At 43.8% G+C, this 26,583-nt stretch overlaps 1 protein-coding gene across 1 annotated transcript in view; it reads left to right on the top strand.

The window, feature by feature from the left end:
• CACNG4 (calcium voltage-gated channel auxiliary subunit gamma 4) overlaps nucleotides 1-26,290 on the top strand; it is a 53,091-nt gene extending 26,801 nt beyond the window's left edge. The window contains exons 2-4 of the mRNA XM_039501859.1: nucleotides 13,224-13,307; nucleotides 21,794-21,934; nucleotides 25,701-26,290. Coding sequence (XP_039357793.1) covers nucleotides 13,224-13,307; nucleotides 21,794-21,934; nucleotides 25,701-26,239 — 764 coding nt within the window. The 3' untranslated portion in view covers nucleotides 26,240-26,290. The remainder of the gene's footprint in view (nucleotides 1-13,223; nucleotides 13,308-21,793; nucleotides 21,935-25,700) is intronic.
• The last annotated feature ends 293 nt before the right edge of the window (nucleotides 26,291-26,583 follow it).

The raw sequence follows: 26,583 nt of genomic DNA, 5'->3' as shown, positions 1-26,583 counted from the left end.
CCCTGGGCCCCTCTGGCCATTCTGCCCACAGCCACTCCCTGCTGCCTTCCTTTAGCGCTGCTCACAGATGTCTATGGCGATCAGCACCAGGGTAGGTAGCTGGGCCTTTGTTTCCAATCCAGCTCTGAGTGCCAACAGGCGGTACCATCTCTACCCCCCACATCCACGTAGACAAGTTATATGGAGAGGAGACATCCGACTTTGTTATGGAGCTGGCTTGTACCAGTTATGTCAAGCCCTGTATATACTACTACTAATAATTAACTATCATTAAATCAACAATAACCCCGTGATGCAATAGGGCAGCGGTTCTCAAACTGTAGGTTGGGACCCCAAAGTGGGTCAGGACCCCGTTTTAATGGGGGTCGCCAGGGCTGGCGTTAGACTTGCTGGGGTCTGGGGATGATGCCGGAGCCCGAGCGCCAAAGTCCAAGCCCCACCGCCCAGGGCTGAAGCCAAAGCCCCAGGGCTTCAGCCCTGGGTGGCGGGTGTGACGCTGTGCCCCATATTCTTCATAGAGTTATGCTTCCGATATGAATATGGCATAACTAAGGTATGTTTTATGCAAGATGGGGCATGAGAGGTATCACTGGAAAGGTTATGATTTACTGATTGTAATTATCCAATTTGTATGCATGTGTCATTTCTGTATCTGAAGTTAGGAATGTTGACTATGTAACAATTACAACTGTGGTTTCACCTGCAATCAGACTGGAATGGGCCATTAGGGAGAACAATAGGACTTTGAAGATACTAATCTCCCTCCTTCCTGAGAAGTTTCCTGGGAAGCTGCTTTGACACAGCAGGGTCATATGAGCATGTCACCTGTTACTGAACACCATCTTGGACTGCTGGTATTTTTCCACTAGGAGGAGGTGGGGGGTCAAACTGGGAAACAAAGGATTCCCACCCTATGAAAATCCTATTTAAGGCTGGGCAGTGAGTTAATCTAGGTTCTTCTCCGCTGCCTCCCCACCCAAGAAGGAAGACTGCTGAGAACACCTGAAGAAACAAAGGAACTAAGCTGGGGGGGTGTGGGTAGGGTGGCGGGGGCTGAACCTAGGCAAGAAAGGTCAGCCTGTGAAAGGAATACCCAGAGATTTAAGTGACAAGCAGTGCAGGTCACCTTCAGGAAACTCTGCAACCTGCATAAAACAACATTTAGGGTGAGAATTTGCTACTATTAACCAGTTAATTTAGTGCAATACACTTAGTTTGTGTGTTTTGTTTTATTTGCTCAGTAATCTGCTTTGATCTGTTTGCTATCCCTTATAATCACTTAAAATCTACCTTTTGTAGTTAATAAACTTGTTTTTTGTTCATCCTGAAACCAGTTTGTGTAACTTATAGCTGGGGGGCAGGGCGGTGAGCAAAAAGCTGCTCATATCTTCCTCCACACTGAGGGAGGGGGCGGATTTCATGAGCTTGCGCTGGACAGATCTCTATGTAGCACAAGACAATATAATTTTGGGTTTCCATCTTAAAGGAGGTGAGCACTTGAGTGCTGAGCAATCCCCGAGCTGAGTCTTCCCACACAGAGCGGATCTCAGTGTCTGTGTATCTTTCTGCAGCTGGTTGTGTCTCTACGTGTGTGTGTGTGTGTGTGTGCGTGCGCGCGCAGGAGAAGGCTTGAGGGCCTGGCACAGGACAGGGTTAGGGACCCCAGGCTGGTGGAATAGGGGGGCTCACTGGGACTCCAGTGTATCAGGTGGTGCCCGGGCATGGGGAGCAACCCATCACAGTGGGGCTCAGGTTTGGCCTTAGCTTTGGTCCCTGTGCCCGGGGCAGTGCGGCTTGGGCTTTGGTTTTGGCCCCCCCACCTGGGGTTGTGGGGCTCGGGTGGACTCCAGCTTTGGTCCCACTCCTGGTCCTTCAGACCCCCTCCTGGGGTCATATAGTAATTTTTGTTGTCGGAAGGGGGTTGCAGTGCAATGAAGTTTGAGAACCCCTGCAATAGGGTCCTGACTTTGCATGTCCTTCAAACCTGATTTCTTTATATTTTCTTTCTAGATTGCCTTTAATTGGCTGGAGCATTTTTGATTCCTTTATTTTTCACTCTAGATCCTGGTCTTTCTAACTGCATCCCAATTATGTTTCCAAGGTTAGGCATCATCTTTGGGTGTCCAACTATATAATACAGTCTCCTCAGGGAGATTTCATGGTCTATCTCGGTGGCCTACCCTTTGTGCTAATGCAGCTCTGTGGTGGGCTTGGAACCTTTGGCTCAGGTTCTCCGAAATGCAGCCATCATCGAGGTCTGGACCCGAACCAGCCGGTCGCATCTCCTTCTCCTAACCTTTGGATTCCTTGTAGTCATTTGTCTTGCTTTTGGTCCTGCATCACTGATTGTGTATGATCAATCTCTGGAGACTGCTTCTATGTATAACGCTCAACAATCTGGCATAGAAATGAGGAAAACATGTTTGCTCTGAAATGAATAAGGACCCAAATCAAGGTTGCTATATTGTAGCGCCAGCTATATTGCAAGCATTCCCTTCAATTAAAATGATTTATGGAGTGATGTTTCCCTCTTACTTCTTCAATATTCAATTTTTTTAAAAAGTGTCATCAAAGAGGCTAAGTTTGGTGATGGATAACCACAGATTGAAGAGATATATGGAAATTTTACACGATGCCAGCAGTCAAAATACCTCATGCATTCCTAATCAGTTGATTAATGCACTTGTGCTTCACACCTTCCCAAATGTAACACTTTTCCTTTGCAAGTTTTTATGGTATCAATAAAAAGGCTTGTAACCTTTTATCAGGGATTGTTGTCTTCATGGCTCTGAGCTGTGATGTCCCCAGCCAGTCATTACGATTGCTCCCGTGCAAATACAAGAGTTACTGAAATCAACTATTTTCTATTGTGTACATTTGTATTGTGTTCTGATTCTTACCTGTGTGCAACATAAGCATTGGAGCTTGATCCTGCAGTGCTTACTCATACAAGTAGTTCTCACTCCTGCAAACCACCTCACTTTAGGACTGATTCCTCTCTTGCCTTCGCAAGATTTACACTGTTGTAATTCCACAGACTTCGGTCGAGTTATTCCTGCTTTACACCAAGGCAAGTGATAGAAGTGTCATGCCCCATGCTTTTAGCCCAGTGCCACAGGGAGTCTGCCACTATCCTTTCAGCTGTCATGAAGAAAAGCCTTGATATACAGTGGCCTGTTCCCTGGAAGTTGAGCAGATTGGATTCAAGAACCATGTGTTTAACAAAAGGAGATGAGTCAAATGATAGAGGGTAATTTAGAACAATTTCCCTTTAAAGTGTCAAGGCAGTGCTTTCCTTTGCCATAATTTCTGTACTATCTGTCAAGGTAAAGATGTTCTTTGCTATTGTAGCAGACTGAATAATCAGGTCTATGCTAGGAAATAAGTATTATGATGACATGTACATTTCTGACTCATCATGAGATCTCACAAGTGGCAGCATTAATGTGAGCTACTCTTTCTACTTTCCAATAATTGTACCATTAATGCGTGTCACCACCATGTACTGTGGAAATGTAGCCCGCCAGACTTTGTAGGCTTTTATGGAAAAAGTGTTAGGCGAGTATGAAAGTCAGAGAGCAACCTAAGATGCTGGATTGTGAAGGGGTTAGAGGGTGTTTGCTCCCAGATCAAATCCTGCTGGCTTGCTGGAAGTGAACATTTCCTTGCACCACAGCCTCCCTTCAAGAACAAGTTAGGTTGGTGATGTAATGAAACGAGCCACATGAACAGTGAAGAAAGTCTGGGTGCCTAGGAAGAATTGGAGATGGGTTTAAGCCACAACATTTAGATGTGGACTCTTTTGTTTGGTCCCTTATAAAATATATGCCAGATACACTCTTCAGAAGCAGATCTAATCATCCTCAAAAATTGCCATGGAGTGTTGGTTCCTACTGTTTACAAAGGTGGTGGTTCAAGTTACAAATCACAACTCTCCTACCAAGGTGGATGAAGGAAATTCAGCAGCTCTAAGTATGGAGATTTTGTAGTTCCAAAAGGCTCTAAAAGAAGAAAGAGCTAGTGGGGAGTTGGCAATAGCTTAAGAATGTGTATGGAAAAAGTGAGACAACAGATGATCTAGGAAATCTGGCCTTAACAGTATGCTGAGTATATTTACTTTACTTCAGAAAGCAGCATTCATGCCTTGTATATGCCCATGTCTATGTCAAAGTATAAATTAAGAAGGGAGTTTGGAAGGCTGTAAATGTCCATTCCTTTATCTTTTCTCCCCGAGGAATTGATGGACCGTGATGTAGGCTTTAGAATTGTGCTGTGCTCACAAAAGAGGGCCCAATCAAATCTTGGTTGATCACCATGTTAATGAGGAAGAACTGATAGCAATCTGGTATATAGGAAACTAGATAGATGAAACCAAACTAACTCCCCCTTAAGGGAAACTCAATCCTAGTCGCGCTAGCAGTGGGGAAAAGCACTGTTTGACAATGTGAAAATAAATATGGGTTGTCACTCAGCGATTATGAATGCTACATCAAACAGGATGACTATCTGATCTCAAGGTTGTAGCAGACAAAACTGACATTTCAGGCCTCTCTAATGATTGATAGACTGGCAGTAGCCTATCTTCTTCCCTGAAAGAGACTTCCTGGTGTATGGTGCCATATGTAGAGGCCAGGAAAGAGAAATGAGAAAGAAATGGCTTTTGTTCTGGATGAAGATGAATCTGATGTCCAGGTGGGATACAATCCATTCAATCCTAATATAAATAGAGAGTAACACTGATGTCATTGGAGGTAGTCTGAGTTTATTTCAGTATGAATGAAATCAGAATCTCGTCAGGATGATGCGGAATATTTGATTGATGATACTGTCCTCATTGGTGCAGGCAAGCTATTACTACTAGAGCTACCATGTGGCCCCAGTTAGTATTAAGTTTGAAATTTGCCTGATGAGAAAAAATATTAATATTCAATGCAGAGAGCAACATCTGCATCATATCCCAGGAGACATCAGTGCCTGGAGTAAGGCACTAGTTCTCTGACATGGCTGGAGAACTTTGCATAGGATGATGTGAATATTCAATGACATTTGCTGGAGATCAGCGACAATGATAGATTCCAACCTGGTGAAATTAAAGAGAAAAGGGTGTGGCAGGGGACAAGAAGTTCAAGCTTCCCAAACTACTACTGAGCCTCTTGCTATTTATGGCTGCAAAAGTAGCACACTGAAGACACCAAATAGGTCACTTCAGAAATGTGGCACTCCAGCCGTGCTGCATATTAAGACTATTATGGAACAGCAGTAATATAAGTAACATAGCAATGTCAAGTTAGTGCCGTTAGTGGGGGCGGGGATGGCGAAGAACACTTTAACTATTTAGGTTCCTAGCAAAGAAAGAGGCTAGAGCTTATGGAAGGATACCAAAGGAGAAACTACAAAGGGAAATAAGACTAGACAATGTCATACAGTGGATGAGGTTAGTGAAAGCAGAAGATCTTAAGAATGGTGAGCAAAAAGCACGTCCTTTCCGCATAGACAATTCATGATAAATAAGGACTTTGGTACTATAATATGGTGAGCTGCCTCATGGGTTGGAGGGCTTAGGGCTAAGCCAACCCTGATTACAGCACGAGGTCCACCTGAGAGGAATCCGATGATTCCAGTACAAAAGGAGCAGGAAGTTGCAGTAAAGTGGAGAAGTCCGCAAAACTGTAGCAAGGTCTATAGACATTGCTGGGAGCCCGGCGTCTCCTGCAGTGCCCGAGTCAGTGTGGGGGAAGCTCAAGAAGCAGGAGAGAGTGAGGAAAACTCTCCAGGAGCGAGGCCTGGAAAATACCCTGTGCAAGCTGGTGACAGACTGCAAAGGCCCAGCTAGAAAGACTGTGGGAAAGGACAAACTTTCAGGCAGGAGGGGCTGGGAAGCAGAAAGACAGTCCCTCAGGACTGTGCCCAGCTGTTTGGGTGGGGTTGCGCCCAGCTGAAACTGGGCTGAAGACTGACAGTTGATGTTCTATTTTTGGATTATCAGGAGAGAGAGTCACTGAACTGGGGCTGGGGCCTAGAGTGTCAGTATGCACCTGGGACTCAATAAATTGGACCCTAAGAGGGGATTGTTTGAATGACCTTTGAACTGAGTGAGTTCTTAAAGGGCCCTGAAGTTCCCCTCACCCACTTCCACTACAGAACATTGCCCCGATTCAGTGCTTAAGTGGGTTCCACAATTGTGGCCTGTATTACAAAAGATGTGACTTACGGCTCTGTGCATCAACAGTGCACTTCATAAAACTGACCTTTAAGATGAAGCAAATGCAAACAAACCATCATGTGGCCAAACTGTCAGGACTCACAAGGGTGTCAGGTAGCATCTGCCTCAGCCACTGGCAGTGACTTTCAGAAGGAAGCTAGACTTTGGGTCTTTGAGCATCACAAAGATTGCTCAACTACCAAACAGCTCTCAAAGCCGAAAGACCCAATAAACGCGTATTTTACCTCCCAAGGTTTCTTTCTCTGCTAGCTTCCCCATCCCTGACAATGAAGCCAGTGTGAGATGGCAGATTCACACCTGGCATGTTCTGCACACCACCTGCATCTGTTAGGGCGTGATTTCCTTTATAATGACAGCATTAAACATCTTTTGGCAAAGGCTCACAAAATCTGTACTTGTTTGAGGCACTTAAATAAAAGCTCTTGAAATTTTTTGAGAACAGCAGGAGATAAACAATCGACCGATGGACAAATTAATGTAGAAAGCGACAAGTCAAGCAAATTCTATTTCTTTATAAGTGGAGTGGGCAGCTGGAGATAGCAAAACCCCAGACGTGAACATAAGGAACATGGAACAGATTCTGAGGCGCGTCAGCCTTTCCTTTCTGAACTGGCCATTTTATAGTTTGCTTATGGCTTGGGTAAAACCTAGCTGAAACCGAGGGATGTAACTGGTACCCTTAATTTAAGAAGCCATTAAATTCCTTTATGGAACCAGGTAGCTGAAATAATAGGAACCACTACCTAAAATATAGGCATGTGTGTGAGGCCACTCAGGAATCCAAGCTACATGGGAAGAGGGGTTTCACGGGGTTTTATTTGATGGAGCTGTATATGTCTGTGAGAGAAGCAGGAGAAAAGACCAAAGAAGCAGACTCAGAGAAGCAGCAAGGACGCATCAGACACAGTCACGGAAGTAATGGTAGCATGACCCTGAGAAAATGCTAAGAGCGTGAATTTGGGCTAGGTGCTGTCTGGAAAGGGGGCATAGAAATTGTTTCCAGCTGTTTAATTCCTGCTGCATTCAGGGAAACAGGACTTTGTATATCCTTTGTAAATATACAGGATTGCATCAAAGAAATACTTGGCTCCACCATCAGTTTCTCTTCCTAACCAGAAGAAACCATGCGACCCTGAATAATGGCAAATCATTCGAGTCAAAAAGGGGTAACAGAAGAGAAAGGGGAAAGAGAAAAAAAAGTATACTTTGTGGATCTTATTCTGCACTGTGGTGTCTGCTGGTGAAACTCTATTGCGGGTAGTACAGTTTTGCCAGTGTAAAACCAGAGTAATGAATGCAGTGCACAGCCCGTCTCACTAATTCTAAACTGTGCAGAGAGTGTCAGCAATTTCTGATTTATACAATCTCCTTAGTTCTCAAGCCATGCTGCAAAATATTTCAGAACTTGCCCAGCATGAGAACGATGTAAGAAATTTTAAAAAATGTAACAATTGCCATTCTCCCCAGATATGTTCTAGCTATTCTGGGTGTCTCTCTGTTACTGGATGGATTTTTTTTACTTTCCTCAAATTAGAAATGCAAAAGTATTTTATTTAAAAAATAAAAATAAAAATGTGTGGCTATTGGTTAGATGAACATTATGCTCCTGTAGATTTTCAGTTATAATTGCTCCCCTTCTTGTCATGTTGTTTGTAATGTTACCCTCAAATCAATCCTCTCTCGGCTGATGGTTTCAGAAGATGTGTCTAGTAAACATTCAAGTTTTAGCTGTAAAATTGGCTGTTGGTCAGCCCTGGAAATTGCAGTTCATAGTTTAACCTCAGAACCAATAAAGCAAGGGGAACAACAGGGCAGGCCTTAGTTCATTGCCCATCCCATCCTGTGCAAATTATGGTCCTTATGCCTGGAGTGCAGCCTCTCCCTGAAATAATCCTTAAAAACCAACTCTCTACCCACCTTCAGATCCCTTCTCAAGATCCATGTCTGGTGTGATACCTATAAGAAATCAGCCAATTGGTTGATAGCTAGGCTGTGCCACTGTTTTTTAATATACCAATACATTTACCTAAAAATAAATGATATTTAAATTGAAAATGAAGGCTGCTTTGGTAGCACCAAATTGTACATCAGCTCATTGATGTCATCATATTTTCTGGGTTTTGTTACCCTTTGTACAGGTGTAGAATAGAATATGGGCTAATTAAAGCAATATGGAGCACATTGCATTCGTTCTGTGACTATACAAAACACATTGTTGTGAAGCAGTTAGCATTGCTACACACATATCACACCTGCCTCAAACCCCAGTAAAGACAAAGCTAAACCACCTGAGAGTGCATACCCTGTTCTCCTCCATCCACAGGCACACACCTTACCAGTGTCACAGCTACCATCTGCTTACACATCATGCACTGCAACCTTAGCTCTTCCCCACTCAACCGTCCCCTCTCCAAACTCCCCTCACGTCACACTATTCCTTGTAGATATTTGAGGCTGTATTATGTTGTGCATGGTTGATGTAGGATAGTGTTGGGTTGGTACTGCAGGGTGGGGTCGCTTGCTCAAAGTGCGTGATAGAAAACTGGCCTCCCTGGAGAGGACAATAATGATTTTTGTCTGAGGCGTCTAAAATTGATGCTTCACTTTGAAATCTCATCAATAAGGGAAAATAGGGACGCTGAAGGAGGAAGCTACGAATGGAGCAGCACCCCTGCAGTGCAAGCACAGAATGCTAATGAAGAGGGAGGGGGCACCAGCCAGCACCATCTCTCCTCCCGCTGCTATCAACATCTCCTTCTCTAAATGCGTGCTCGGATCAGAAAGTCACAGAAGTTCTATTGACACAAACACCCTGCACTAAAGGCCCTCTGCTGTAATGGTGCCAGCTTCTTGTATGGTGGAAGCGTACGTTAAATGACAACAAAACACTAACAGCATGGAACCATCCGCTGGCGTATAATTTTCGGGATTGGGAGTGGGAAGGGAGGCAGCAAACGCATGGATGGCCTTGACAAGTACTCTCAAATATTTAAGCACTCCACCTTCCAGTACTGCTCTGGAAATGCTATTCTAAATCATCAGGGAATGTTATTACTGACAAGAACTGAGCATGGTGAATGACTAGGATGCTTAAAGATATTCAGATAGCGTTTGCTGTTTCATCCCGATAAGGCTGTGGGTACTGCAACGCACGGCCAAGAAAATACAGGGAGGAAAAGAATTGAAACCCAAATTCCAATGGCAGCAAAGCAGCACCGTCTTTATCTCTGGTGTCCAGGATTTTGGGAAAGTTCAGATCTAGTCAAAAGATCACTGGTCAGTCTAGTCTCTCTTATGCGCCTGAATTGGAAGCTTGAATCTGTACGCCCTTCCTTCCTTAGGGAAGTTCAGATCTGGAACTGAATGGCACTGCTCAGGCACACCTTTAACTAGAAAGCCCAGAATATTACCAGTGGCATGATTGCTAAGCTAGTCAAATACTCCATTTGAAAGTGATGAATAACTGTATGACCAGTCATCATATGGTTTTGCTATGAATGTTAACATATAAGGTTAGTCAGATCTTATGTTTCAAGGCAGTAGGTCATTGCTTTCAGTGGTCGGGAAGAAATGTTAACCCCTCTGAACACTGTTACACAGTTGGCTAGATGTATCCTATGGGAGGATTATTTGAAGGACAGGGGAGAGAAGAAGGTACTACCCCAGGGAAGAAGGATAGTTGCTTTCCTCTGAACCATTCTGTATTGCCCATTTCTAGAGTCAGGCTACATGGCACGACGAATCTGATCTGGTGTTGGAAATTCTACATTGCTAGGTAGTTAAAGTAACTTTAGCAAAATACTATTAACTTAGGTACTTGACTGGCCCCCATAACCATGGTATCTGCACAGCTCACAGTCTTGTTATGTGTTTATCCTCACAAAACTCCTGTGATGTAGGCAAGTGCTTTTCTCCCTATTTTACAGACGGGAACTGAGTCCCAGAGAGTGAGTGGCTTGTCCAAGGTCACACAGGAAGTCTGTGGTGAAATCTGAACCCAGGTTGCTGGTTAGACCCCTAGTTCCTGGATCATTCTGCCTCCAACTATATCACTACTACATCATAAATGTGGGCTATTTGTTATTATTGGACCAAATCCTCGCTCAAATTCTGATTGAAATTATTTGGTTGAGCGAGGTTCATTATCGAGAAGTGACCCATTTCGAAGGTACCCATTAAAACATAGATCAGTGATCCTTTCGGGGGAGGAATAGTCCTATTGGCTTAATGGTGTATTGCACCTTGGCCTCAGAAGGTGTCCAAAAGCGCTTCTCAATAAGGAGGTGGACTGTTAGGCAGTGACATTGGTTTATACTCATCTCTGGTGGAAGCCAGAGTAGAAGTGAAATATTCCATATCCCTTTCTGAAGGGGGTAAGAGACAGCCCCAGTGTTCTGGCAGACACAGCATCTCTGAATAAAATAAGGTTCTAAAGTAGAAGACTATCCCCATGAGCTATTACTGATATGATGTGGCCACATTTGCTTACACACTGATCAGTATCTAACTGCGACTGTATCATTCCTTGTCAAGTACTATGGGAAACTTTAAATAAGATACTGGTATTTTATGTAGATACTTGAGACAATGGGCCATTGAATTATAATATTAGACATTGTACTGGAATCCTCTGTCTTCTTTTACATTTCACAGCTTTTGAACTTTCTGTAGGCCATTACCACTTGCTGCGGGAAGTGCTGCATATTTTGTTCAAACTCAGTTTTGGTACAGTCCTTAGTTACGTTATTTTTTGTTTTAATTAGTTCAAGCAAAGAGAAGACTCAGCGGCTGTGCTAATAAGCAAAGAGATGCTCTTATGTTTACCACAATTTCCTGGCTGACCATTTTTCTACAGTCTCCACGTGAGCGGCTCTGAATTTTGCACCAGTCTGATTTCAAAGTTGAGTCCTATGAAAAAATATTTGTTGCATTTTGGGGTCAGTTCTGCCACGAACTTTGTTACTTCAGCCTACTGCGGTGTATGTGGCCAAAAAATAATAACAATTTTGGTGATAACCAATATATCACTGGAGTTCTTGACAGTGAGGTTGAGCCACACAGAGATTTTCATAAGCTCCCGTTGAGCTACATTACATTACAATTGTTTATGTAAGGAATGTACCTAGCCTGTTGCTGTTACTACCCATCAAATACCAGATGTTAGACAAGAGCCAGAACCCAAACCCTTGATATGAACCACATCAAACTTATTGGGAGAGAAGTTTTGGAATCCAGACTTTGGTTCAGATCCAAATGTCACAGATTCCTCTTCCTTCTATAACCAAACAGAAACACCAGATCCCAACACCCGTGGCAGTTGGGAGGGGATTTGAAATCTAGATGTATTCTAGAAATGTCTGGCTTGAGACCATTTTCAGTGCATAGCTTCATTGTGTGTACCCTACACGTTTGTATTCTTTCATGTGAATTTATTGGTGTTGAAATGTTCCAGATGCCCGGCCCTGGAAAATGAAAGGTGCTATCCATGGACCAGGAGCAGCATGGACAGCAGCAGTGCAATATCTTCCCATATTGCCCTCTCAATGTGTTTCAACCCCTATGTGAAAGGGAGCCCCTCTAAGGATGAGATCGAAGTCCAAGTCTCGATATCCATCCAGTTCTTGGCTTCTTTGCTCACACTGCCAAAAATAGCTTCATCTGAAAAATCATGATTTGTTATGGAGACACTGGTCATCCAGGAACAAAATGGAGATCACTGGGTGGCTTCACCTAAGCTAAAAAACAGCTGACAGATTATAACAACTTGGGCTGCATTTGCATCCCTGACTGAGCTCCATAACTCATTGTGAATCTCCTGAATTACATAGTCCGCCATACAGATGTTGCCATTAAAAAGCCAGCATTTATGAATACTTACCACATCATACTCTCTGTGATACCAGAGTTATTTCCTCTTTGCAACAAGGGGCAATGCTTCATTAACTATGTCAGGAGTCACAACTTTTGAAAAATGTTGACTTAGAACAAAACATGCCTCTCCTATGCATAGCTTTTAAAAAAATGAATGGGAGGAAAAATTATGTCTGAATACGGAAATTGGCATCCGGACACAACCAAGCATCTCAAAGAAATAACCACCCCAATTTCAGATGCTCAGACAGTATGTTGTGTTGGGAGAGAGTCGCTTTCATTTCATGAACTGCAGTAAAAATAAGCTGTAAGATGGTTAAAAACTATATTTTGGACAGATTGCCTCATTTAAGAGCCATAAAAGAGTAGCAAACCAGTCTAGAGCGAACAAAGAGTGGTACCGCGAAATATGCTTAGCAGATACTAATTCGCAACTGAACTGCTGTGACTCATCTTGCAGACAATTCAGGTGGGTCATTTATGCACACAGGATGAGCTACTTAGCTGTTGTTTAGAGCCATTGAAATGAATTACAGAGAATATTCCTGAGCAGTTATCACAAATAAAGTAGCCGTGCCACTTTATCCTGGGAATGAATTCAGTGAACTGTGTAGTAACAAGACCGGCAGTTGAGAGCCACAGAGCACAGCAGAAATCCCCTGGCTTGGTCATTCTTTTCTACAAAATCCTTATTATGAGTAAAGTAAATGCACAGCCATATCTGAGAAGGTGCAGCTGTGCTCCTGCTAAAATGGTATTAACTGATGATTTTCAAATCTTTGTTTGGTGAACACCAAGCCCTTCTGTGCAGTAGATAACTCACCCTAGATTAATTTTATTCCTGAGTGTGAGAGCACCGGTTAATGAATAATAGAAACACAGAGACTGATCTGCACCATTGGGCCCTCCTCCTGCACGTTGTTGATGGATCCCTGGTCCACATGACACTCACTGTGAGATTGCTGTCTAGATTATCTTGTTGATGTGAGGAAATTGAAGACCAAACCCTACAGGAGAATAACTGCCTCATGAGGGGGAAAAAATGGAGCAGAACAAGCAGATGACCATTTATAAAGGTCCTTTTTCTGTGTGTGTGTTTCAATGTCTTGTTTGTTTTGTTCTTGTTTAGGAATCTACAAAGGACATTGCTTCCGTATCAACCACTTCCCTGAGGACAATGACTATGACCACGACAGCTCGGAATATCTTCTCCGTAAGTGTCAAAATAACATGCCTCCTTAACAAGGATAAGCAGTAGGGACAGGTGAACTTGTTGGGGTAGCTAGATACAAAACTTCTTTAACTCAGAACAGAAGGTTCCTTCATCCCTAGAGATGCGCCACACTGGCAATCTGGATCCAAAGACCCCAAGACTTTGGAGATGTTTGAAATCTGAGCCTTGATCCAATCCAAATACTGCAAGTGGCCCCAGACCATATAATGGCCCAAACCATAACCCTGGGAAAATCTCAATACTCACATCACATTGATGTCAATAAACGTGCCTTATATTCAGGAGTGGGAGACCAGGGACTTTGGCTCCAAACACACCCCAAATTGCAGTGGTGTAACTTGGGTCAATCTCTATAACAGATAAGTCAAAAATGGACATGATTGTGAGTTCTCTAAGGCGCATCAGTCCAGCTCTGTTTTTTCAATATCTAAACCAGGGGTATTTGGGACCAGAGGCCCATTTCATCCAAATCTCTTAAACTCTGGAGGGATGGGGGGGATGTGCCTTTTTATGTGTGTAGGGAGAGAAAGGTGGGTAAATAGTTCCAGGTTCAGTCCTGCTAAACCATGTGGAAAAAAACTCATTTGAAAAGTATACTCTATGGTCAGGTCACTGTTCTCTCACTCCTCCTCCTTCTCTTCCCTTCCCCCTCCCGAGATACTTTTGAGAGAGTACAGTTGTCTGGTCAGATGCAAAGTCATTGTAGCTCATTATAGGTCTCAGGGTACCAAGGGAGCAGTTCCCTGCTCGGTTATCTCAAAGCATGTGGAGTTCAGTATCTGGACATCACTGAGCCCACAGTAATCCATGGGGAGTTACTTGGTAGGAACCACTCCCCTGCCTAAAGCCCAGACTTTTAAAAGGTATTTAGACAACTAATGCCCATTGATATTTCAATACCTTTGATGCTCTGGGTCCAAGTCCCTTTTGAAAATGGGAGTTAGGGGCTTAAGTCATTTATGCACTTTTGAAAAATGTCCCCCGGTCTTATATTTGTGTAAAGTTATTTGCAACTCAGACCTTTGGAAAGTTTTAGCCATTTGGTTGTGAGATCTGGCACTTGCAAAGACATTACAGTAATAAGGGCTATATGGGTGTGTAGGTAGACAAACAGAAGTGGATATTTTTTCATGATTTAGAATAAGAATCAGACTATCTGTGGCATCTTTGCCATATACCCAACCCTTATCTGGAATTTCAATATAATTCACCACATATTTTTCTCAATTTCTTGGCATTAAAAAAAAGTTGGGCTCATGTTTTAAGTCCTCATCAATTTGCAGTTAAGACAGCGCGGCAGGAAGGGAAGCCCAGTTTATGTGTTTTGCCGATGCTGAATTGTTCAGGTGAAGGGCATCAAAAAGCCTCAGCGGAATGATTGCATTAATCTCAGAAGGTTCGCAAGATTTTTCAGGATTCAGAGGGTGGCTTTGTACAGCCTGCTTCACTGATACCAGCATATTGTAAACAGACAAAAGACAAATGAAAAGGTTTCACATTGTTAGTACTATGGGACATTAATCCAAAGCTCACTGAAGTCAACAGACTGACTGATTTAAAGCCCACAGAAATCAATCAGAGAGAGAGAGAGTTTAAAAAACTGTGTGGCATCAAGAGATTTATATACACTTCAATTTTCCTATTTACCATTGAGACGTCCCACTAAATAAACAAATAACAGATGCCATCACTGCTCACATGTGCCCAGAAGACTTGTACTCAATCTTTTGTGGGAAAAGTCACCCCACTAGGTATAGGTTTTAAAAAATTTCCTCCACAGGCCTGCACAGAGACTTAAACAACAGATAACTTCTTACCATGCTGTGCTGTGTTCAGTTGACAGGAGTATTCTGGAGCTAGCACAATGTAACAGCTGATTCCATAGAGGACACACCAACCCAGTGGAGTTGCATTGGTGTAACTGAAAGGAGAGTTTTCCCCAGTGTATTCGTAGCACTCAGTCCATGGACTGCATGACAAAGGCCTTGTCTACACTGCCACTTTATGGTGCAGAAACTTTCTCGCTCAGGAGTGTGAAATAGCACCCCCCTGAGTGACGCAAGTTTCAGCGTTGTAAAGTGGCAGTGTCGACAGCGCACCAGCGCTGGGAGCCACGCTCCCAATGCTGGGAGCTACTCCCCTCATGGGGGTGGGGTTTTTTTACAGCGCTGGGAGAGCTCTCTCCCAGCGCTGCCACGACTAGACCGCCCCATTAAAGTGCTGCCGCAGTGAACATTGGCAGTGAAGACATACCCTAAGTAAACCCTAGGTAAGCTGAATTTATTTTGCGCCTTTGATCTTCACACCTGCACTCCATCCACTAATCTAACTGGTAAATGTAACTGCTAAGATTAAATCCTGACAAGCAGTTCTCCTGTTGACATCATGGCAGGGGGGGTTAATAAAAGGAATCCTGCCATAAAAATGTTTTAATTCCTCCACCCACATGTGGTAGCTAGGATAAGGCAAAAGTAGAGAAAAGGAATTATACTTGTCAGAGATCTGAGATTTGCTACGATGTGTGCAATCATGGATCAGTGATGGTTTTAGAGTCCACTATCTTGCAAAGCATCAGTTCTAGAAACAAATACCAAATACCACTGGAAATAATGGAAAATAGGGATTCCTTGCTTTTCAATTATATAAAGCCTTCAAGCCATGGCAGTCTGTAAAGTATCTGACCTGAAATATCACAATAATGTAAAAAAAATAATTTAAGAAGTTTTCAGTGTGTTTTATAAATATATAAGTACTGACTTTACTGTCACGCACAGGTACCTGTTAAATTGGATTGCTGTAGCTACTTTGTCTCCTGATAACTAAGGCAACCTGGCTTTACAGGTGAAAGGATTTGACAACTAGGGTGACCAGATTTCACGATTTTATAGGGACAGTCCCGATTTTTGGGTCTTTTTCTTATATAGGCTTCTATTACCCCCCATCCCCCGTCCCAATTTTTCACACTTGCTGTCTGGTCACCCTATTGACAATACTACCGGTGAAATCAACTGTAACACTTTAAACATTGTCAAAATGAGCTTTTCCTTAAAACATGTGCCATAAACAAAGCATGTACTCACAGAGCAGAGTAGAGAGATTTTGTTGGCTCTTGTATGGAATGACAGCATCACTCATTCATATGATTTGTGGCTCTCCCACTCACGAGTTATCCCAGCCAAACTGTGTTAAGATAATAAAAGTCAAGTAGGTGAAAGAAAAGTGGCATTATTTAAAAAAAAAAAAAAAGAAGATCTGGGTTCTGCAAAAGTGCATCTGCTCTTCCACCTGCAGCTACTGCAGATGCTTGTGGAAATCAGGAAAATATACATCTGAGGGCTTGGCTACACTTACAAATTTGCAGCGCTGCAGCAGGGTGTGAAAACACACCCTCTGCAGCGCTGCAAATTGCAGCGCTACAAAGCGCCAGTGTAGTCAAAGCCCCAGCGCCTGGGAACACCGCTGCCCGCCGCTGTTCCCCCCCCCAGAGAGAGAGAGGGAGAGACAGGGAGCAGCTTTCTTTTCTCCCCGCTGCTGGACTGACTGACTGGCGCACTTTAGCGCAGCGCTGGCGCGCCTGCCGTAGCCAGTGTATAATGGTAAGTTATATGCAAAGTTGCTGTAGCCATGGTGGACCCAGGATATTAGAGAGACTAGGTGGGTGAGGTAATATATTTTATTGGACCAACTTCTGTTGGCAAGAGAGACGAGCTTTCGAGGTCAGACAGAGCTCTTCTTCATACGTAACAGAAACACTGGATTTATTACAAAAATCTATAACCCATTTAAATCACACACCCCCGCCAGCTTCTTTCTCGCCATGACTGGAAAGGTGTTAAGGGGCCACTTTACACTGAACGGTCCCTTGAAACATGTGTTAATTAGTTATGCTAAACAAGCTGTTCCACCTTGTATTTAGCTGTGACACTTGGAGTACATTTCCCAGATGGGAAGGAGAGCGCTATGGCGCTCAAACGGTCATCTCTCTCACCAACAGATGCTGATCCAATAAAAGATATTACCTCACTCACCTTATCTTTCTAATCTCCTGGGACCCTCCCAGCGACTACACAGCTAAAAATGAGTTAGGCACCCAGCCGGCATAGGTGCTTTTGTAACTCACACTAGGCACCGAGCTGCATATTTAGGCACTTAAATACCTTTGTAAATACGGCTCTTAGAGTTTGAACCTGCAAAGGGCTCCACAGATAGAACCCCTCTGCTCAAAGGCCCCGATTCAACAAACCATCCCTGTTGAGCACCGCACTTAAGCATAGGCTTAACTCCTATTCCCATCAGTGGAATGTAAGCATTTGCTTAATTGCTGTGTGAAGTTGGGGCCCCAGTGAGCCCCTCTGAAAGCAATGGGGCTCTGCATTGGCACAGAGCCGCTTGCAGGATCGGAGCCTGTGGGTAACTGCATGCACTTCTGCAATGCATGCATGTAGCAGTCAGGAATTGCCAGTGCAGCCAGGGATGCGCTGTTGCACGGTGGTCTGCAGCTTCCATTTTTGAAAATGTAACCCACACTGTTCATGTAGCTACACCCTTCCAGGGGACAGTAAAAGCCAGAACAGAAAGGTAGAGCTTTCTGAGCCCTGTGTGAAGAAGTGCAGAACTGTGCTGCAGTTTCTTTACCACCAGAGGTGTCATAATAGATAGTACTGCAAAGAGACAGGACAGTAAACAAGAAAAAATAGAGGAGAAAGCAAAAACTGGATTCCCTTAATATTTTTGGATGTGTTGTCATTTTATTACCAGTATGGGGAGACATATGTAAACTCTGCATAGTACACATGAGCTGCCTTTAAATTGCAGGACCAAAAATACATGTTTGTAGAAGGAAAACTCTGCACTATTGTGTGGGAAGAAAATGCCATGTTTTGACTCTCTGTGTGTTAATTAACTAACAAAGCACCACTATCTGTGGTGCTAATTATTAGGAGTAGCATAGCCCATGCTGTGAATTTGGCTTCTGTAGCAAGTATTCTCTAGTAATAGCGGAACATTTGAAGGAAGTCCTTTTAGTTTAAGTGAAATCAGAATGAACAGCATGAATGGGGGAGGGGAATGAGTGTGACTCTTAATTACTATGAATTTTCTGCCTTTGACAAAGATATTCATGAATGACTAAGTGTTTGAGTGCCCAATCACTATTTGCTTTTGAAAATCTTGGCCGTTGGTCCTTATATTGTATGTTACGTTATACGCCACAAATAAATGGGGACAATAGAGTGGAATCCCAACGTTCAGGATGCGCTGGGGAATGGCCTCATTAACAGGACATGCAGATTAACAGAACGCACTGTCTACGCTGCACGGCCTATCCTGGCCTAGCCCCCAGTGTAGACACAGCATGCGCCGACCGAAAGAGGAGTCCTGCCAACGTCGGAACACCACCCCCCTGAACAACATTGGCTTGGAATAGCATAGCACTCTTGTGGTGGTATAGCTGCATCTACAGTGGGGGGGTTGTTAACCCCCATTGGTTCCAGGGTGTGAGGTTTTCGTCACATCCCTGACCAATATAGATATGTCAGTACAAACTAAATAGCACTGCCTCTGTCAGGGAAGCTGTAGAATCCACTGTGTTACTTGAGAGGCACCACGAGACAGGAGAGCCGCTATCTAAGATAGCAACAGGAGAGGTGAGTGAAATTTTTCAGGTGAAACTTTTCATGAAAAATGCAGAGTCGGGTCAAGTGAAACATTTTGCAAATTCACCAAATTGTTTTGGTACCAAAAAAAAAAAAAAAAAACCCTGAACAAATTTAAAACTTCCATTTTTTTTATTTGAAACAACTTTTCATTTCAAAATTTGCTTTAAATTTTATTTTTAATTAATTAAAAACCTTTTAAAGAAGCTCCACATCAAAACAAAATGTTTCCAACAACCTGAAACAAATACCTTCCATGTTTTGGAATCGCTGGCAAATAAAAAAAAAATCAGTTATTCACACCATTTCTAGCACCAGAGCTTGTGTGAGCTTCATGTGCTGCTTTGAGACTCATAAGATGACGGTAAACCCAGTGAAGTGATTGTGTGAGAAGCAAAATAGAAGGCAGCAGCAGGCACAGGCATAGAAGATCATGTATCCCAGCAAGAAATGAGCAAATAATAGAAATATATTTTCTTTGCATATTCATCCTAAAACTAGTTCAGGATCCTAGATCCTAAAACTGGATCCAAACAGCAGCTCCAGATACTTTTACATTATTTTATCTGAACCACTTTTATAACTGCTTAGAAAATGTCTCCAGCATAAACAGGCCCTATGTAGCAAAGATATCAAGTATGGCAGGACACAAACTTTTCTCACAACTACAGTTCAAAACAATTGCAAGTTCTTTGGGAAGAGAGGGTCTTTTTGTTCCATGCTTGTACAGCACCTAGCACGGTAGGGTCCTGGTCCACGAGTAGGCCTCGTAGGTGCTACTGCAATGCAAATATACATCATGATGGTGGAGCCCATGCCTGCTTCTGTTGTGGTGCATGAGAGTTTTTGTCATTCATTACCATTGGTACAGGATTGAAGCCTAAGAGAGCTCTGGTAAACAGCCAGGTTAGAAGGTACTTGGCTAACGTGGGCAAATCACGGCCACCGAAACTAAAATGAGAAACCTCAGCTACGACATCTGGCCATTTCTCCTCGGGAAAAGGGGGGCCTGGCTCACCATGCCTGCCCAACAAGGAGATAGGCCTTGAAATTTCACCCGAGAGACAACGCATCATTAGTGCGACACATTGCAGTTAGTGTATTAGATTTCCATTACTCACCACTAACCAAGTCCTTTAGCATTGTCTGGGTCCCCCCCAGGGGCGGCTCTAGCTTTTTTGCCAACCCAAGCACGGCAGGCAGCCAGCCTTCGGCAGCTTGCCTGCGGGAGGTCCCCGGACCCATGGATTCGGCGTACCCGCCGCTGAATTGCCGCCGAATCCACGGGACCGGGGACCTCCCGCATGTGCTTCGCCGAAGGCTGCCTGACTGCTGCCCTCGCAGGGACCGGCAGGGGGCCCCCCGCGGCTTGCCGCCCCAGGCACGCGCTTGGAGCGCTGGTGCCTGGAGCCACTACTGGTCCCTACTCTGTACTAGCCACCACCAACCTCACCCCTTACTGTCCTTATGCCTTTGTGCCCCCCCCCCCGTGATGATTTATCCTCCATTTAGCACATTGACCTCTCCGTGGCCCTTGTTACAAAACCTCACCCCCCCCCACGCACACTTTTATCTCTCTATAAAAGCAGCAAAGAGTCCTGTGGCACCTTATAGACTAACAGACGTATTGGAGCATGAGCTTTCGTGGGTGAATACCCACTTCGTTGGATGCATCCACCCACGAAAGCTCATGCTCCAAAATGTCTGTTAGTCTATAAGATGCCACAGGACTCTTTGCTGCTTTTACAGATCCAGACTAACACGGCTGCCCCTCTGATACCTTATCCCTCTATGTTTTTGTTACAGTTCTTGCTTTCCGGAACAGTTTAGTCAGTGTATTCCCACACCCCACCCCCTGCACCCATAGGCCCCTCCTTTCTTTTCTGTTCTGTATCACTATTTCTAGTGCGTTCGACCATATTTCTTCCTCCTCCTTCTTTCGTTTGTGTATTCAGCCCACTTCTTCCTCCTGTTTCTTGGTTTAAGCTCACTTCATTTACTGCATTTGTTTTCCCCTCCTCATTCCCTTCTGTTGCTCTCTAACCTAGGGGTGCCCTGGTTTGGATGCCTGGCCTGCACTGGCGGTATTTAAATTCTCCCATGGTGGTTTAGATACCATTGTTGGTGGATGGCCTGACCGTGCCTAACATATAAATAAATAAAAAGCGTGACAAATGATCCCAATGAAATGCAAATATTCATGATCCACTAGTCTCAATATCTTCCCTTCTAAAAGCCAGGGACTTTGAGTCCATTAATATTCTACAGCTGACAGAGAGATACTAGCAAGACTGTGCCATGAAGACAAAGAGCTTAATTACCTGAATTTGCGGGTGTCACACATGTACCAAACCACAGCTACATCTCATAAAGCTGCCCGCATGGCATTATATAGTTAATAGTCAGCACAGGCATTTTTCAGTGCCTTTGCCTGCAAGATGATGGGGGTTAGTCTCTCTAACCTCCTTGGCATTGTTGTTGCGTTGTCAAAAATGTTCCACATGCAGCAGCATCAAAAGACAGATTATGGTAATAGCTCCAAACCTGCAGCAGAAATCTCAAAACATTTAGGAGCAGCCAATGAAAAGTGTATGCAGTCACAATCACTTTGTCTCCATCACATCAGCCATCGGCTCATGACCTTGGGTCTAAAAACCTGCCTCCACATGCAAACACCGTGATGGTGCCAGGCCAGCAGAGGCTGAGGGTCACCCTGAGGAAATGTGCCTTGTGATCTCTATGCTAGCACCTGAAAAGGGATCTGGGCTAATTACTGTCTCTGTCATGTTTTTCCTCTTATATATCCCTCAGGTATTGTCCGTGCCTCCAGTGTATTCCCCATCCTGAGCACAATATTGCTATTGCTGGGAGGACTCTGTGTCGGAGCAGGAAGGATTTACAACAGCAAAAACAACATTATCCTCAGTGCTGGGATTCTGTTTGTTGCAGCAGGTACGTTCTTGCCTGAAATGTATTTATTTAGTAGCGTCTCCTTTCTAAATTGGAAATGCAAACACATAGACGAGGCTCAGCAGATAAACAACTCCAGCTGTACAGCTGCTTGCAGTATGAGCTGTGATGTGCTGAGAAGCAAAGGCTGGGATTTCTAAAAGAATAGCACCAAGTGCCCAAAACCCACTGAATTGGAAAGTGGAGGAAAGATGGTCCAGCATTCATGATGCTAGCCTGGGACTTTGGAGACCTGACTTTCAAATACTTGCTTTACAGCGGGCTTCCTGTGTGACCAGTGTAACAATTTACCCAGGGTCATGGTGGAGTCTCCCATCACTGACAGTTTGTAAATCAAGACTGGATCTTTTTCTTAAAAGATCTGCTCAAGGAATTATTTTGGGGAAGTGCTCTGGCTTGGGTTATATAGAAGGTCAGACTAAACAACCACAGTGGTCCCTTCTGGCCTTGGAATCTATGAAAACCTTGGGCACGTCACGTTGGCCCAGACCCAAAAAGGTATGTAGGCTCCTAACTGCCATTGATTCCAGTGAAAATTAGGACCCTAAATACCAGAGTTGTGCCTCAGTTTCCTATTTGTAAAATTGAGATAATATTATTTCCCTATCTCATTGAGGTGTTGTGAGGCTAAATACATTGAAGGTGCTCTGATACAACAGTAAAGGGGACCATGTAAGTACCTTAACTAGACAGCATCTAATTCCCTTGGGCTCTTTTGAAGTCCCAGCCAGATGTGAAACCCTCCACACAGCTCATTTTAAGGATATTTGTCCAAATGGCCCTACAGTGTTTCGGATACATAAACACGGTTTGTTGCAGAGGAAGATGGTCACAGCAGGACAGAAGGAGGTCAAATACTATTTCTTAAAACCGCTTCAAACTGCACCAAGCCTATAATCGGAGACTGGAACTGACTTCTCAAGACTCATTGCTTTTCACACATAAGGATTCTGGATGACAAGTCAGAATTAAAAGCCAGCTAGTAGTATTTATAATTTGTTGTGTTTAGAGATTGACGCCAAGCAGGGAAGGCGGGGATGGAGAGCTGGTCAGCTAAGGGACAGAGATATCTCCCATGAGAGCCTCCATGGTTTGTGGCTTGATGAGGATTTTCCCATGGATTTTAATTAAGCTTCTCTTTGGCTCTTGAATGTGAAATGGTTTTTAAAATGAGAGTTTCCAGCTCAGCAGATGGGCTTTCCATATTCTATCTTGCTACCAAGTGACATGTCCTCTTCCAGCTCTGTGCACAGCAGCGTAAAGAAGAACATAGCAGCTTACTCTAGTAACGGGCACTTTAAAATACATGTATCAGTGATATAACACATATCCAGTCCCAACAGGAAGCTGGGTAACCCATCTTTTTGCATGGGATGCCATATCAAATGACAGCAGAATGTTAGGGGGAGGGATAGCTCAGTGGTTTGAGCATTGGCCTGCTAACCCCAGGGTTGTGAGGTTAATCCTTGCAGGGGCCACTTAGGGATCTGGGGCAAAATCAGTACTTGGTCTTGCTAGTGAAGGCAGGGGGCTGGACTCAATGACCTTTCAGGGTCCCTTCCAGCTCTATGAGATAGGTTAGTATCATGCCATGCAACAGATCCAGAAATAGGGCTGTTGTGTATGGGAGAAATCAGAGTTAAATCCAAATGACCACAGAAGGTTCCAATGAAACCATCCCCTGCTAGCCATGTTTGAAATCCAAAACTAAGTTTTGCAAATGGTCCCTATGTTAGAGGCCAAACTAATATGTTGGCGAGGCTAAGCTCAAGGCTTGGCAAATGAGCCAGACTAAAACTGCATTGAATGCTTACACCCATCACCGTCAGGCTGCCTGAAATCTGCAGCTGGACCCGAATTATGGAGTCTCAGCCCATCTCAACAAATGACAGTGGGAGAGATTTGAGAAGTGAAACATATCTTGCGGCACACAAGTTGCAGAAATAGCATGCAGGGATAAATACCTTGGTGGTGCATTTTATGAACAAGCTAGTGGATTTCTAAGAGCACAGTGGCTGAATGAACACAGCGTGGGCATGCGTGAGCTTCCTCTCAGACTGCCAGGGGCTTACGAGAGCTCCCTGGATACTTACGTAACTTCCAGCAGTTTCTGATCCACATAAAGGAGCACATTGAACCTCATCGTCTCCAGCAAGGTGCCTGTGTTCTGGTTTGCCATTGCCCCTGTGATTTGGTATAAACGGAGCAGATGGCATGCTGCATGTCAGCCCATTTGGTCTGTGTTTCATGGATTTCCTTCACACGTTTTAAGCTCCTTCTGCACTTTTAAAATGTGAAATCACATGATTCTACTGTAATTGTGTCTGGCATTTTATAGCACACAGGCAGGGCGCCGAGAGCGGGTTCGGGCCCTGGTGAAAAAAGTTTGGGGGGAGCGGCTAAACAGGGCCAACAAAGCCAGGGAATCTGGGCCCTGGGCCCCCTTCCGGACCACCAGACCACCTGGTAATTTGTACCAACTTCCCCCCCCCCCCCCCCGCTCGGCGGCCCTGACGGCCAAATCCTGCTTGCCTTACGCACGCCAAACTTCTACTGAAAGCAGGATTTAGCTCCCAGACTGTACGCACAGCATCAGAGATTTGCCATTTCCCATCAGATGACTAACAGGTGGGGGACCGGGGGGGAATCCCTTTCTGTTCTTTTTCCCAGGAGTTCAAGGGCATCAACAACTTAATCTTAGGCAAATCGAATGAGAGAAACTAAGTTCCTGAAGCATTTTAGCAAGGAAATCCTGGCAAGGCACTTAACCTAATGAGTTTTTCCTGGAAGTGAGATTTCACTGCCCTTCAACTAAGGCCAGTAATACAAGTGTTTTACACTTTGTTAAAGACATTAGGTGGCCATGTGGAATCTGAATCAGGCACCTCTCACCACCAAGGTTTTTCTTTGCCCCAAGTATAGTGTCAGAAAACGTCGCCTGTGACATCCTAGCACATTTTCCACACTAGAGACATCATAGAGTCAGTCACATTGTTAATATCTTTCCTTAAAGCTTCAGATTAAGTATGCAGCATTTAGATGAAAATCCATCAAGGTGGAGGATAATTTATTTTGATCAAGGTGAACAGCTATAGGCCTGGGCTCACAATGTATCTTTATTACCACTTCTGAATATTATAAGGCCACTAAACCACATTAGCCAGTTCTGACTTGTCACAGCTTTGTCACCATTAACAAAGAACTATGGACCAGTCCTGTTCCACCAAAGTTAGTGGGACTATGCAAGCAACTTGTGAGACTGTGTGACCCGATGGATGGGCCATTGACATGAGAATCTAGAGATCTGGGTTCTGATTCTGCCTTGCTCTGTTATGTTGGGTAAGTCTCAGTGTCTCATTTTTCCCATCTGCAAAATTATACTTTTCTTCCTTTGTGAAGCACTTTGAGATCCATGTATGAAAAGTCCTATGTATCCCTGAACCAAATTTCACTGAAGTCAATCAAAATATTTTCACTGACTTCAATGAGGGTTTGCTCAGGCTTTCTAAGAGTTATTATAAACTATTCAGTGAGATCATGTCTCTAGTTTCCAGTAGATATTTTTATGCCTACCCACAGACAAACTTTTTGATTTGTTTTTAAGTTTATGACTGTTAATATACTGTTTTACTATAAATAAATGAAATCTTGCCTTGTAGCAATTTTAAGTTTTCTGATCTAGAAGGCAATTTTGTTTGAGTTTCTGCCTGCCCACCCATGAAGACTAATTTTTTGTTTCTTTTTCCAGGACTAAGTAATATCATAGGGATCATTGTCTACATATCCAGCAATGCAGGTGACCCAAGTGACAAGAGAGATGAGGACAAAAAGAACCATTACAACTACGGCTGGTCGTTTTACTTTGGAGCTTTGTCTTTTATTGTGGCTGAAACCATAGGAGTACTGGCAGTGAACATTTACATTGAGAAAAACAAAGAGTTGAGATTTAAAACCAAGAGGGAATTCCTTAAGACTTCTTCCTCGTCCCCTTATGCCAGGATGCCAAGCTATAGGTACAGGAGGAGGAGATCCAGATCAAGTTCTCGATCTACAGAGCCTTCTCCGTCTAGGGACGTTTCTCCAGTTGGCATGAAGATTTCCAGTTCCATCCCTATGAATGAAATTTCCATGTACACTCTGTCCAGAGAGCCCTTGAAGGTTACAACTGCAGCCAGTTACAATGCAGACCAAGAAGCCAGCTTTCTGCAGGTCCACAACTTTCTTCAGAAGGAATTTAAAGAAGGACTCCACATCAATATGGTTAACAGGAGAACGACGCCTGTCTGAAGGGTTTGCTTTCTCTCTCTTTCTTTTTCAAAGTGTCCAAACAGAATAGAGCCTCCAAAAAGGAGAAGGAGCAATTTAAAATCCTTCTCAAAACAGGACATGTGCTGGGCTAGCAAACGGAGACCTTGGAATACTGGAATGGTCTAAAGATATTGTACATTCATAGCTGTTTTAAAAGCTATTTGGAGTTTGTTTCATTAAAGTTCCCGATGTCACAAGAAGGTGAAAGCAGCTCACATCCCTGCAGTTTTGTAATGTGTACAATGTGTCAGAGAAACTGGAAAAGAGTTAGCTACCAGGGTGTTTTAAAGAATTACAGAAGAATTGCAATGTGTTTTTTTTTT

Source organism: Mauremys reevesii, linkage group 15 (genome assembly GCF_016161935.1).
Source record: "Mauremys reevesii isolate NIE-2019 linkage group 15, ASM1616193v1, whole genome shotgun sequence".
In the NCBI taxonomy this organism is placed as follows: domain Eukaryota; kingdom Metazoa; phylum Chordata; order Testudines; family Geoemydidae; genus Mauremys; species Mauremys reevesii.
Note: the sequence above shows the minus strand (reverse complement) of the source record. Positions and strands in the feature narration are given on the sequence as shown.